Raw genomic sequence first — 12,899 nt, 5'->3', positions numbered from 1 at the left:
ATGGGGAAAGTTTCATCAGTGAGACATTGAGGTGACTAATGGTGGTACCTCAGTTGTGGAAATCCTAGAACAACACATCTCTCTCTGCAAACCTACAAGAACCTTCCTGAGTGGACAGTACAAGAATTGCCTGCAACCAGAGAACTTGGAAGAATGAGAAGTGAGATTGAACTGTGAACCTAAGATCTTTTCTAACATTTACACACACATCACATACACGTGTGCTTAGATTTAGAAGGGGGTTAAGTTGGGTTCGTTAAGTTAATAGTGATAATTTAACATTTGTTTCTGTTTTCATGTTTAAAGATAATTAAAACTAACTTTTTGTTTAAGTAACTACTTGTTGTGGTGAATATCTATTGCTGCTGGGTTTTGGGGTCCTTTGGGTTTGTAACAATACTGTATTTGTACATTACACATCAATAGCTCCATTGTGGAGAGAGTGGGGAACACGGAATTCCTTGGTGTTCATTTAATGACCAACCTGTAATGCACCCATAACATCTTCTCATTAGTCAGAAGGGCCTACGCTTCCAAAGGACGTTCAGGAGGGTAAGGCTACCAGTCCCCACCTTGATGACCTTTTACAGGAGCTCAGTTGCGAGAGTCCTGTCTGGCCGCGTCATTGTGAGGGACGGTAGCTGTAAAGCATCGGACCAGAATTCAATGCAGAGGTTAATTAAAAAAGGAAGAAGATCACTGGGATCTCCCGTATTGACCTTTCTCTGGAAGCATTGCTTAAATAGCCCTCAAAGAATCATTGAGGATCCCTACCAAGCAGCATATAGAATCTTTGACCCACTAACATTGGAAAGGAGGCATCAAAATCAGGACTGCCAGGCTGGGAAATAATTTCTTCCCACAGGCTGTGAGATTGATGAATGATATCCTATAACCGAATAAATTATTCCAAATACTGTATTTATTTTAAATCATATCTGTATGTATATCTGTGATGATTATATGCAGTCAATGGCAATGACCTTGAACATTGTGCAGTGCATAAATTCATTCTGTTTTTTGCCATTTGGACAGGAAATGGACAATGACTGGAACTTCCGTTTTATTTTCCAGTTCGGCATTTTCACCCAGCTACCATCCAGTGAGCCGACTGTCGGAGCTGGGGGCGGGAGAGCATATCACCCAGGAGAACGAAAGGCAGATCTACAAGACAGTCCTGGAAGGTGGAGATATACCCTTCCAGGGATTGAGCGGCTTGAACAAGAGAACATCCAGCACCTCTTCAAGCAAAGGTGACCATGGTCAAAGCACCCAATTCTTCGGGATTCCCGAAGCACCCTCTTCTGACAGAGGGAGAAACTAAAGTCAAATCCTCTGACCCAAGGGCACTCTCAATTTCTGCAAGGACAACCGTGTAGATCAGTGACATGCCATAGGTGCTTTGTGTTCATCAGGGATTACTTAAGTTGGTATGTGAGTGGAAATTTTAAAAAAGGTTGAGAACCACTAGTGTGGGTGCTCATTGGAGGTCACATTTCCAGCTTGGGCTCTCTTTTGGTTTGGATAAAACCTCACAGAGCTAGCAGACTCTCCATGTTAAGATTTTGTATGCAACCCCAATGGTGTAAAAGCTTGGGATAGGCCACGTCTGGGTTGTTGAAAATGGGCCACAAATGTGCTTGGAAAATGCAGCAGGTCACGCAGTAAATGGGTCATCAACATTTTTGGGCCCTTTGTCAAGGTATAAGCAAACTCAGGCAGGTGCATGAATGAAAATGCAGGTAGTGGGGGGGGGGGGGAGGAGGAGGGAGGAAAGGGCAGGGGAGGAGTACCGGCAAGAGGTCATTTGGATGAGGATGGGAGGATCGAAGAAAAAATGCTGAGAAGTGATGAGAGGAGGGAGAAGCTCTTTGAATGGAGAGGGAGGGGAAGGGGGCGGGGTGCTGGAGGAAAGGGGACAGAAGGATAGGGAAATAGCGGGGCTCAGGGAGGGGGGGGTTAATGAATACCGGAGAAGTCAATGTTATTGAAATCTGGTTGGAGATCTGGTGTTCGTCCAATTTGCAATAGCCTTGGTTTGGCAGTGCATGAGGTCATGGACAGATACGTTGCTGTGGCAATGGTGTGGAATTAAAATGATTGGCCATGGGGAAAATTCTTGCTGTCTCAGCGGGCAGAGCAAAGGCGAATTTTCCTTCCCTGGTCTGGGCACTAATGCAGGGCCAAAAATTGGGGTTTGACATCACAGCTAGACAAGTTTTCTTCATGATCCAGCAATCGCCCATGTCCTCAACGGACCTGACTGAAAAGTTGCGGACAGGCCAAGATGTGCAGGTCTACCTTCTCCCATGAGGACAATGCTTCAAATGTGGCTGCAACAGAGTGCAGGTTATTTCCCCCCCCCCCCTGTTGATAATAACTACCCACTGACTAAATACTGCACTGGACACATGAACTTCATCCGGCCACTGAGGCTCTTGTGCAGATACTAACTATTGTCATTTCAAGCATTATCCATATTCTGAAGATGGTGTTTCTTTGGAAAGGCAGCAGGGATAAATTAGGTAACTGCAGGCTGTTGAGCCTTCCGTCAGTGATAAGGGAAATATTGAGGAAAACCATAAGGCATCGGATTTCAGTACATTTCGGAAGGCAGGAGCTGATTGAGGATAACAGCACAGGTTTGTGAGGGAAGAGTCCTTCCTCACTAATTTGATCGAGTGTTTTGAGAATAATGAAGGCAGAGCAGATACCGTTGTTTCAATGTACCTTATGAAGGCTTTTGACGAGGTACCACATGGCTGAACCCAAAGCTCATGGGATCCAATGTGAGCAGCCAAACTAGATCCAAATCAAGCTTGCTGATAGAAGGCAAAGGGGAATGGTGAAAAGGTTTCTAACTACAAGCCTGTGACCACGAGTGCTCTGCAAGGATGGGTGTTGGGACCTTGGTTGTTTGTGATACAAGTCGATGATTTGTATGCATGAGATGTGATGAGTGAGTTGGTAGACAACAATAATGGTGTTGTGGATAGTTAGGAACATTATTTGAGGATATAGATCAGAGAAAGTTTGGTGGCATTTTGGCAAATTCAAGATTCTTTATTGTCAGGTAATAAAACAGAAAAAGTAATATTGCACCACAAGTCCTTTAGTCTGCCAGAAGGCAGGCAAAGAGTTGTCATTAGTATCACCTGGTCCCCTTTACAGTAAGGGAAGCAGAAAATGTAATTTAATCCCTAAAATTGTGAGATGATGAATCTCAGAAAACTATTCAAGGGAAGGTCATGTACAGTAAATGGGAGGAATCTCGAGTAGAACTGAAGTTCAAGACCACAGTTGCATGGAAGTGGCTGGATAGGTTGGGAAAAGCACATGCCGAGCTTGACCTGCGAACTTAGCACAGGGAATACAACGGTCAGGGTGCTATTGTACAACTTTGCGACTTCACAGCCTCAGTGGTGAGACAGCATTTGGAGTATTGTGTGCAGTTCCTGGCTGCAACAGTGTAGGGAGGATGTGACTGCACTGGAGAGAGTGCAGGTTTTTGCCTGGATTGGACGACTTTAATGAATGGGAGATTTCAGATCAGCTAGACTTGCTTTTGAGCTCAGGAAGCTGTGGGGGTGACCTGATAGAGGTAGATAAAATTATTAAATGCATAGATAAGAATGATGGAATCTTTTGGATCCGGGTATCAAAACAAGAGGGGAAAGGTTTAAGGTGAGAGGAAGGAGTTTGAAAGAAGACTTGAAAGTTTTTTTTTGTAACGCAGAGTGGTTGATACCTGGAGCTTGCTACCAGAGGAGGTGCTGGAATCAGATTTAGTCACTGCATCTACAAGGTATTGGACAGACATTTGAAAAGGAGCTAATGCAGGCGATGGAGGATCAGTGTAGATGGGCTGAAGGGCCTGTTTCTGTGTTGTACCACTCTATGAAAGCAACCTGAGACTAACATTTGACCTGGCAGGTGCAGAAAGATCTAAAGCAATCAATTGGGACTTGGGATTGGCGTCGATTTGGTGGTACTGAAGGATCAGTTTCTGTGCTGTACAACTCTGGACGCATCCACCATCCTGGCCATTCCAAATTACCATTGTCCTACTGCTAAGTTGCACTGTTAGGTTGCAAAGGCTGATTCCCATTGCGGGAGATTCCAGTGCAAGAGGACACAGCGGGGTCCATTTAGAACAGAAGTGCGTTGAAATCTCTTCAGCCAGAGGGTGGTAAATTTGTGGAATTTATCGCCACAGGTGGTTGTGGAGGCCAGGTCATTGGGTGTATTTAAGACAGAGATTAATAGGTTATTGATGAGCTAGGACATCAGAGGTTAGGGGGGTGAAGGCTGGGCAGTGGAGCTGAGTGGGGAAATGGATTAGCTCATGATGAAATGGTGGAGCAGACTTGATGGGCTGATTGGCCTATTTTTACTCCTATGTCTGATGGTCTTCATTGGATTATTGAACAAAGTCCAGTGGGGTTGGGACTGAGCTTAGAAGTGATTCTAGCCAGCAGTGTTATTGGCCCATTGTAGATTGGTGCTAGGTTAAGTAGGGTGGAAAGGCTTTTGTTCCTTAGACAATCCCGTTAACTAATCTGCTGATGTTGGCTTGGCCTGCAGTCAACAGCTGCTGTTTCGGTGAGATGGTGGAGTCTGAGGTCAGAGGCAGCAGGAGGTGAATCCTGAGAGACGACGTTGATTGTCGCACCAAACGCCAGTGTCAGGGTGGCCACCCAGTGTGTACACGGGGCATTGGAAACAGACCACCTTCAGCGTCAATGACCAACAGTCAAAGCATGAACTCGTTCTGCTGACCTTGCTCTGTTGCAGATGATGGCATGGTGTGGATGTGTATGAAGTGGTTTACTAACATGTTTTGTTCTAACACTTGTGTCTGTTCTGTTGCTCTGCATGCCTGCCAGTGGATTTTAAAGGTGCGAATGGCCAAAGCATTTCAACTACTTCAATTAATAGTTCCGCAGTTAACTCTAGTAACTTGCTAGGCTGTAAGTATAAATCCAAGAAGCCCCTATCAGCAGCAAAAGTCTACATTTCTGAGATCCTGCCCTCAAAATTCAAACCCAAGCAACTTGTAAACTGCAGTGCCACTTGGGAGAGAGGGGGTACCTCTCCACAGAAGGCCCAGAGTTGTGAGAGCCTACTGAGTGAGAATGGGCTGCTCACCAACAGAGCAGTGGTGGTGAAGGAGACTGGGGGAAGCGTGGAGTCTCTCCTGCTCAAGGAGATGCAAGAGCCTGATCTTCCTTTGAGTAGTGACAGAATACCGCATATGCCAGCTTCCGTTGCCAGGAGATGCCCGGTTCCAATTGAGTTTGTTGACAATGCGGCCCGCTTTATCAAAACACACCACGGCAATCAGTCGAGACCCCAGGCAGCTGATGCCAGCTCTTCTGTGAGAGGGACAGTGTTTCCATTGGGGTGCAGTAAGACAGCCCAGGATGAGTGGAACATAAGCCACGAGGAGTTGGACAGTTTCTCGAGATGTTCCGTGTCCTCCAGAGTCAGTCATTTTGAGCAGATCATCCAGAGGTCCAGGTCAATGCCTTCACTGGATATGAGCAGCGGCTCCACGTTGTGCAAGAGCCCGGTGCCATCCCTCTCCACGCCATTCACCCAGTTGGCACAATCGGTCGAATCCCTCTTGGATCTCCCGCCTTTCCAGTTCAAGAACCCCGAAGCTGACGTACAGATTACCATCCATAGACCTTCAGCCTCTGGCAGCGAGGTGGAGGAAGTGGCATCAGAGCTGAGTGAAGTGGTCACCGAGACCCCGTCTCCCCGTGACTGCCTTTCGACCCAATCAGCAGACGGGTGGAGCAACCACACAGCCCACCAGTGCAAAGGAGCCTGCCTTGTCACTGCCTCCAGCTCCACTGCCCTCCACGTTCCTGCAGAACCCCCACCAGCCACACAGCATCGCTCAGCCCCTCTCTCCAGAAACCTCTACCTCCTGAGCCCGAGGCCATTTGGACTGAAAAAACCCTCTGGGCACAGACTCAGGAACCCTTTAGCATCCGTGGTCTCGTCTATCCAGACCGAGGTAGAAGACAAGACAAGAAGCTTGCTCGATAACCCACTCGCACAGGGGGTGTTGCCCAGTCCCAAACCATCACATCCCACACGCACAACTTCCTTTCACATCGTGGAAATGCTGAGACACTCGGCTATAACTGGACTATGCCAAGATAATGGCAACTCACAGCATGATCTCTCAAAGGGATCTGCTGCTGGGAGCCGGGAATATTTGTGTCTACTCGAGGGGGTTGATCCAAACAACAGTCGGCACAGTGAACTTGGGATGTATCCGAAAGGTGGACTTTCCAGTAATTCGCCAACACTTTGTCTGTTGCACTCTCTCACTATGTTTCCACTCCAACACCCTCCCCTTCCCCACCTGTGCTCTTAATTTCTATAGTCAGTGGCGATAGTCCTCCCCGCCGTCTGTGCTTTCCTTCCTCATTTTGCATTTCACTGTTAGCCCCAGAACATTGGTTTTTGACTGCCTGTGGCCAGTTTTTCCAAGAAGGATACTATCTCAAGGTTGAAAACTTAGTGGAACTAGTGTGTTGTTATGAAACTGTTGATTCAGAATTGCTTAGCAGGGGCCTATAGTCATAGAAGGGTTTCAGTTAAAATCTTACTGTCTCTCACACACCTCTGCAGACTGAATCTCTCCCTCCCTCTTGTCAGTTCATGCTGAAGTTATTGGAAGTCATGAATTGCACCTTCACATTCTCATTGGTCATCTATCTGTGCTGTGGCACGCAAACACAATGCAGGCCAGCTGATGTAGACTTTCACACTGACACAATGAACAGCCACAAAGATTATTGGGGTTCACCATTTAGTAGCTTGTCTTCCCAAAGTCAGCCAGTAATTATTGGCGGTTGGAAGGTTGCCACTAAGCCACAAATTAGGTTTGGCGTTTTAAACGCTTGGTCCAAAGCAGAGTTTCACTGAACAGCCGTCTTAAGAGCAGTAGAGATGCAGAAAAAGCTTAAGGAAGGAATTCCAGGTTGGACATAGGTGGTTGAATCCATACCTGCAGAAAGTTGTCAAAAGGAACCTGGGAATATCCAGAGTCCAGGATTGGAGGAGCACAGATCCAGGAAGTTGGAGATCATTGCATCAGAAAGGAGAACGAGACTACAGGGGAATAAGAAGAGCTCAGAGAAGTTGCAGTTCCTGGTTATTGCCTTTTTGCCACATTTTCCAGTTAACCCAGTTTTAATCTGATCCCTGAATGTAGCTTGTGGGATGCTCGTGGGATGGTGTAGGTGAGCAATACAGGTGTGGGGGAGGGGTGATGTAGGTGTCCAAAGCAGTCTTCCAGGGTGGGGCTTCAGCACCCCCATTTCCCTCTGATCTCCCACTGGTCAAAGGCACGGGTCCTGTGAGAACACATTGTCACAGTTCGAGACCTGTCAGCAAAAGCCACCACTTCTGGGTAGGCAGATTGGGGCTGAGAGTTCCCAAGGCTTGTGTTGATGGCTGACATTGCCAGTGAGCCTAATATTTGTGCAAATCAGAGAGGAATTACATTGGCCTTTGACAGTTTTCAAATAGGTGCACTTTTCAAGCCAGCATGAGCCTAATAATTTCCAGCATCTGCCTTCTCAAATATTAATATTTCATTCTGTTTGGTAGACTCCTAAAACCACTTCGCCTTTTCAATCTGCTCACAGCAGGATGAAGTTTGTGACTGCACTTTTGAAATTTCCTGTCTCTGAAACTTAAGCTGCCGTAAAGTTTGTGACGTGAGTGGATTAACTGTGCTTTGTGTTGTCTTCGAGTAGAGTCAGACTCTCTGAGACTGTCCACACCGATCGAGCGCATGGAGACCCCTGAAGAAATCTGCCGTCGCCGTCACGAGGATAAGGAGGTGGGTCCCCGATCACGGAATTTTCTGGTGTGAGATCAAGTGAGTGTGGCCAAGAAATAATGAGTCGTAAGAATCATTACGAATGTGTGTTCTTCGTGAAAGTGATCTTGTCGTGATGTGTTTGAAAAGGGAGGATGTTTCTTTCATTTCAGCTCAACTTGTGGGTAAGCCATTCCTCTGTTTCACCTGTCTGTTAACTGATTAGAATGGTTCCATATCATGTTTATGAACATAGTAAGACAGGTTGGCCACATGTTATTGGTCATGTGTGATGGCACTTGTACATGTTTACAGAGTCATGTGACATTGAATCTGTCCTGAGTGTTCCAAAGGCACCTGGTTCCCTGCTGCAGATCCTTGTGATGACAGAATGTTTGTTCAATCTATTCCTCAATGAGTGCCGACTGCTGTTAATGTGTCAGCTAGGAGTAAAGGCTCTCTCTTTAATCCTGGGATCCACTCAAAATCTTTTAATGCCTAAGTCTTTCAGAATTCAGTTCATTAATCTGAATTAATCTTTAATCAGGAAGGATGCCGGTGGTTTGGAAAGAGGGCAGAGGAGATTAACCAGGATGTTGGCCTGGTTTGGAGGTCACGTCACGTGAAGCAAGGTTGGCTTTTAGTTGCTAGGGCTTTTCTCTGTGGAGCAATGAAGGTTGAGAGGTGACTTAACAGACATGAGGGGCTTAGAGTGTTCTCAATTTTAACTTTGCCAACATTTGCCCCCTTCGTCATCTCTATGCCTGATTCCGAGCTTTATCTCATTAGAACTTGGGGAACATATTCAGTCCAACATGGTCATCTTTGTGGAATTGTCCAGGGATTTATTCCTAGAGACTCTCCTTGACCCACTTCCATTACTCTTCGGGAATTTCTTCAGATGCATTAGGTTTCTCAGATAGATGCTATTTCTCAAACACCTTCTGGATCACCCTGCTACCTGAGGTTACTTCTTGGTTTACTTGTCACTAGCAGTTCCCAGTGTTAGTTGTGCAGAAATGTCTTGCTTCTCAGTCATGGTAAGGGAACCCAGGTTCAGTTCTCTGGTCCTATTTTGCTGGAGGGAAACGAACTGAGCTGGGCAGCTCCTACACATGATATGGAACTCAGCTTTTGTTTCTCACTGAAGTTTCTGAATTCCACCGTTGTAACATGACAGGCTCCACCCCGGTCACATTGCACCTTTTCTTGAAGCTCTTTGTAATGTTCCAGATTGATTGATTTGATGGGCGAACTTCTGCAAATTCACCCACGTGCTCTGTCCCCATGATAAGGTTTCTCAGACCAGATCATCTGAAATGTCTTCCTTCTTCCAAAAGCTTCCATTCCACCATCATCATCTCAGCTCTCACCCGCCCCTCCTTCATTTCCCGCTCGTCTGTCCTGGCCCCTCTGCCCCAAAAATAGGATTTCTCTTGTCCTCACCCACCACTCCATCTACTTCTGACTCCATAATTTTAATCACCTACAACATGATCCCACATCTTCCCCTCTCCGCATTCCATAGAGACCACTCTCTTCATGATTCCCTCATTCACTCATCTCTTCTGATTAATCACCCTCTTGGCACCTTCCCCTGCAGCTGCAAGAAGAACCATACTTGCACCCACACCTCCTCACTCACCTTCGATCAGGGCCCCAAACAGTTCTTCCAAGTGAAGCAACATTTCACTTGTGAATCTGCTGGATTCACCTGCATCCAGTGTTCCTGCTGTAGCCTCCTCTACATCAGAGAGACTAGACGCAGAATGGGCGATCTCTTCACTGAGCACCTTCGCTCTGTCTGCATCAATGACAGGGATCTCCCAATGGCCCCCCACCTTTTCAATTCTGTGCCCACACTGACATACTCGTCAATGGCCTCGTGTACTGTCAAAACCAGACCATTCATAAATTGGAGGACCCACACCTGATTTTCCCAGCCAAATGGCATTAACGTTGACATCTCCGGTTTACGTTAGACTACTCCCCATTCTCCCTCTCTTCCCCCAACCCTCTGTCTTTCTTCCAACTCTCTGTTCACTGAGCCACCTCTCCTCCCTCCCCTGTTTACTTGTGCCCTCCCTCCTTTATCCACCTCCCGCCTGTGGGACTGTGCTCCACCCCCTGCCCCTCCCCTTTCATTTTCCTCATACCTGAGCAAAGGGCTAAACCACAAATCATCGGTTAGATATCTTTATCTTTGCTATATAAAGTACACTGTTTGATCTGCTGAGTTTCTCCAGCATTGTGTTTTACTTCAACCACGGTGTCTGCAGGCTTTCATGTTTTACTGACAACAGAACATTGCCTGGATTGGAGGACTTTGGTTATGGCAAGGCTGGATGTGTTTTTCCTTGAGAAAAGGAGGTTGAGGGGTTTCCTGACAAGCCCCAAGACGTCCAGTCAGAGTGCAAGTCTGACAAGACAGGGACAAGAGTCTTCCCCTCTTGCATTCGACCTGGACCATCAGTGCCAAGGCCCTTTGAATAAAGTGGAGATGGAGTGTCTTGTTCCTTTTGTAGATTTATCAAAACCATGTGGGCATTGGTTGAATGCATTGCTGGAGAAATTTGGTAGGCCATGTAGCATCTTTAATTAAAAAAATATTTAGGCATACAGCATGGTAATAGCCCCTCCTGGCCCTCAAAGCCGTGCCACCCAAATATTCCAATTAACTTGCAACCCCCATACGTTTTGGCGGGATGGCAAAAACTGGAGGAAATCCACACAGACACGGGAAAGATGTACAAACTCCTTACGGGCAGCGCCAGATTCGAACCAAGGTCACTGAATCTGTTATGGCATTGCACTAATTGCTACGCTAACTGTGCCTCCCTTATAGCAAGTTGAAGGTGAGAGGAAGGGGTTATGAGGAATTTGAAAGGAAGGGTTTTTTTTAAAAAAACACACAGAGTGGTTGATATCTGGAATTTGCTGCCAGAGTAGGTTGGGGAGTCAGACAAAATCACAATGTTTAAAAGACATTTCATCAGGCAAGAAATGGAAGAGCAGGCAAAAGGGTTAGCGTGAGTTGGTGGGCTGAAAGCCCTGTTTCCGTGCTGCACAAATCCCTGTACAGCTCCAGTCTCGGCGGATTGACCTGTCCGATTTTTGCTCCTTGTCTCCAGGCACTTGTGCTTCCCATCCTAAGTCCTTGTTATCTGAAACCATCAGTGCCAGCCAAAGCTCCTGAGGTCTCTCCAACAGCACCAGGTTTTGCCTGGCCAAGCTCTTTGTTCAGGATCTTTTGCCCAAGATGTTCACTCCAAGTCATTCAAAAGCAGACTGGAGCGAATAATTTCAGGCAAGCTATGCACTCAGATCCGATGACCTTGTGTTATTCTTGTGTTATGGAGTGATTGCGATCAGAATCAGGTTTACTGTCATGAACATGTGTCAAGAAATTTGATTCACTCCATTTTGAATTATTGTGTGTCCACCAGGACAGGAGAGGTCTTTGTCAACCAGAATCTGTGAACTACACAGTGACCATTTTTGGTCAACAGGAAACTTCAAAATAATATGAATGGGCTTGCATTGTATCACACTGTCGTTCTGCACACTCACCTCACTGCCACCATAACTGCATGCCATTGCCCTTAGCCGTATGTTAAATGTTCTGGAATTGGCCATGTCAAGCTGACTCTTTCACCTTTAGAAGACCTTGTCACTGATATTTCTTGGGGTTCCTGCTTTCTGAGGTTGAAGCTGGTGGCTGTGCTTTAAGATCAGGCCCTAGGCTCTATGGGAGAGTTGTCCAGTCTGTCCTCTGCTCCAATATAAATGTCTGTTATGCCAGATTATGCTCTCGTTAAAGAGGTTCATTACTTCTGTTTCTCACAAACCTCCAATCAACCAGAACATTACAACAGTTCATGGGTCTCAATGGAACATTTCATATCCATTATTGAAGCCAGCGTCTGCACAGCTGCACCGTCCCAACATTTTAAATGTGTTTGAACATTTTGACAAGAACATTTGGTGTATTTTTTTTCCTCTCTTTCAAATCAGCAGAAGCAGATTTTTTTATGATCCCATTTTGTGCAATTTTCTACCAGAGACTGTTAGAAGAGCAGAGGCGGCTTAAACGAGAACAGGAGGAAGCGGATATTGCAGCAAGGAGGCACACGGAGATCGCTCTCACACATCATCAGTTTATCACTAATGAGCGTTTTGGGGACCTCCTTGACATAGACGAGGCAGCAAGAAGGAGATCAGGGTCAGAGGTCGGTTCCACTTCCCTTAGTGCTCGACTTGACCCAAAAGCAGCATCTTCCGCCTTCTCTCTGCTGTGCTATTCAATGTCTTGCTTCTCTATGGCATATGAGAACTAACCCTGCAATAATAGCCTTGCTGTGATGGCTTGCGCTTTGTAGTTGGGAGACCAGCATGATTAAAATTGCCTTGCAGTTCACCCTTGTGGCTGAATGGTGTGTGTGTGTGTATACGCCGTGTGAACTTTGCAATCCCCCGCTCCCATGCTGGCACACCCTTTCGTGCTCTTGATTGGTTGGTCTGCAGATTTATCTGTCCACCTTGCCAGTTGCATTGACTTGCTCAGCGGTCTGTGCATGGGAAAATGGGTTGGAGGAGGAATGTGCTGTCACCAGGTTTTATAAAGTCAAAGGATTTGAGTGACTGGTTTAGAAATCATGCAAAAAACAGCAACGTCTCTCTCCCCCCCCCCCCCCCCCCCCCGATGACGGTCGACTATCTTGCCCTCTTGCATTTTTCCCTTTTCTGAGCTCACCCTGAAACCTTGGGTAGGCTGGGGATTTGGGTTAGAGATTTGCAATAGCACAAGCCCTTCAGCCCAACTCATCCATGCTGTTCGGGTTGGTATTCTGGGCCAGTGCTGTTTGTTTCATTTAACTGGGTAACCCCCAAGACGTCTAATCAGAGTGCGGGCCTGACGAGAGAGGGACAAGAGTCTTCCCCTCTTGCATTCGACCTGGACGGTCAGTGCCAAGGCCCTTTGGATCAGCCAACCCCAGTGGAATTGGACAATACAGGGTGGTGATGGAGCTGAGGATCTTCGTCTGTGAGAAGC

At 46.6% G+C, this 12,899-nt stretch overlaps 1 protein-coding gene across 26 annotated transcripts in view; it reads left to right on the top strand.

The window, feature by feature from the left end:
- LOC138736376 (sorbin and SH3 domain-containing protein 1) overlaps window positions 1-12,899 on the top strand; it is a 222,825-nt gene that overhangs the window by 168,920 nt on the left and 41,006 nt on the right. For 25 of the 26 annotated variants that reach the window (XM_069885797.1, XM_069885793.1, XM_069885801.1 and 22 more), the window contains 3 exons: window positions 1,075-1,253; window positions 7,782-7,867; window positions 11,908-12,075. In XM_069885797.1, the coding sequence (XP_069741898.1) occupies window positions 1,075-1,253; window positions 7,782-7,867; window positions 11,908-12,075 (433 nt within the window). The remainder of the gene's footprint in view (window positions 1-1,074; window positions 1,254-7,781; window positions 7,868-11,907; window positions 12,076-12,899) is intronic. The other variant, XM_069885807.1, reaches the window with a different exon arrangement.

The sequence above is a fragment of the Narcine bancroftii genome, chromosome 6 (assembly GCF_036971445.1).
Source record: "Narcine bancroftii isolate sNarBan1 chromosome 6, sNarBan1.hap1, whole genome shotgun sequence".
Classification (NCBI taxonomy): Eukaryota; Metazoa; Chordata; class Chondrichthyes; order Torpediniformes; family Narcinidae; genus Narcine; species Narcine bancroftii.
The sequence above is the reverse complement of the archived record's forward strand: the minus strand, read 5'-3'. Positions and strand labels throughout refer to the sequence as shown.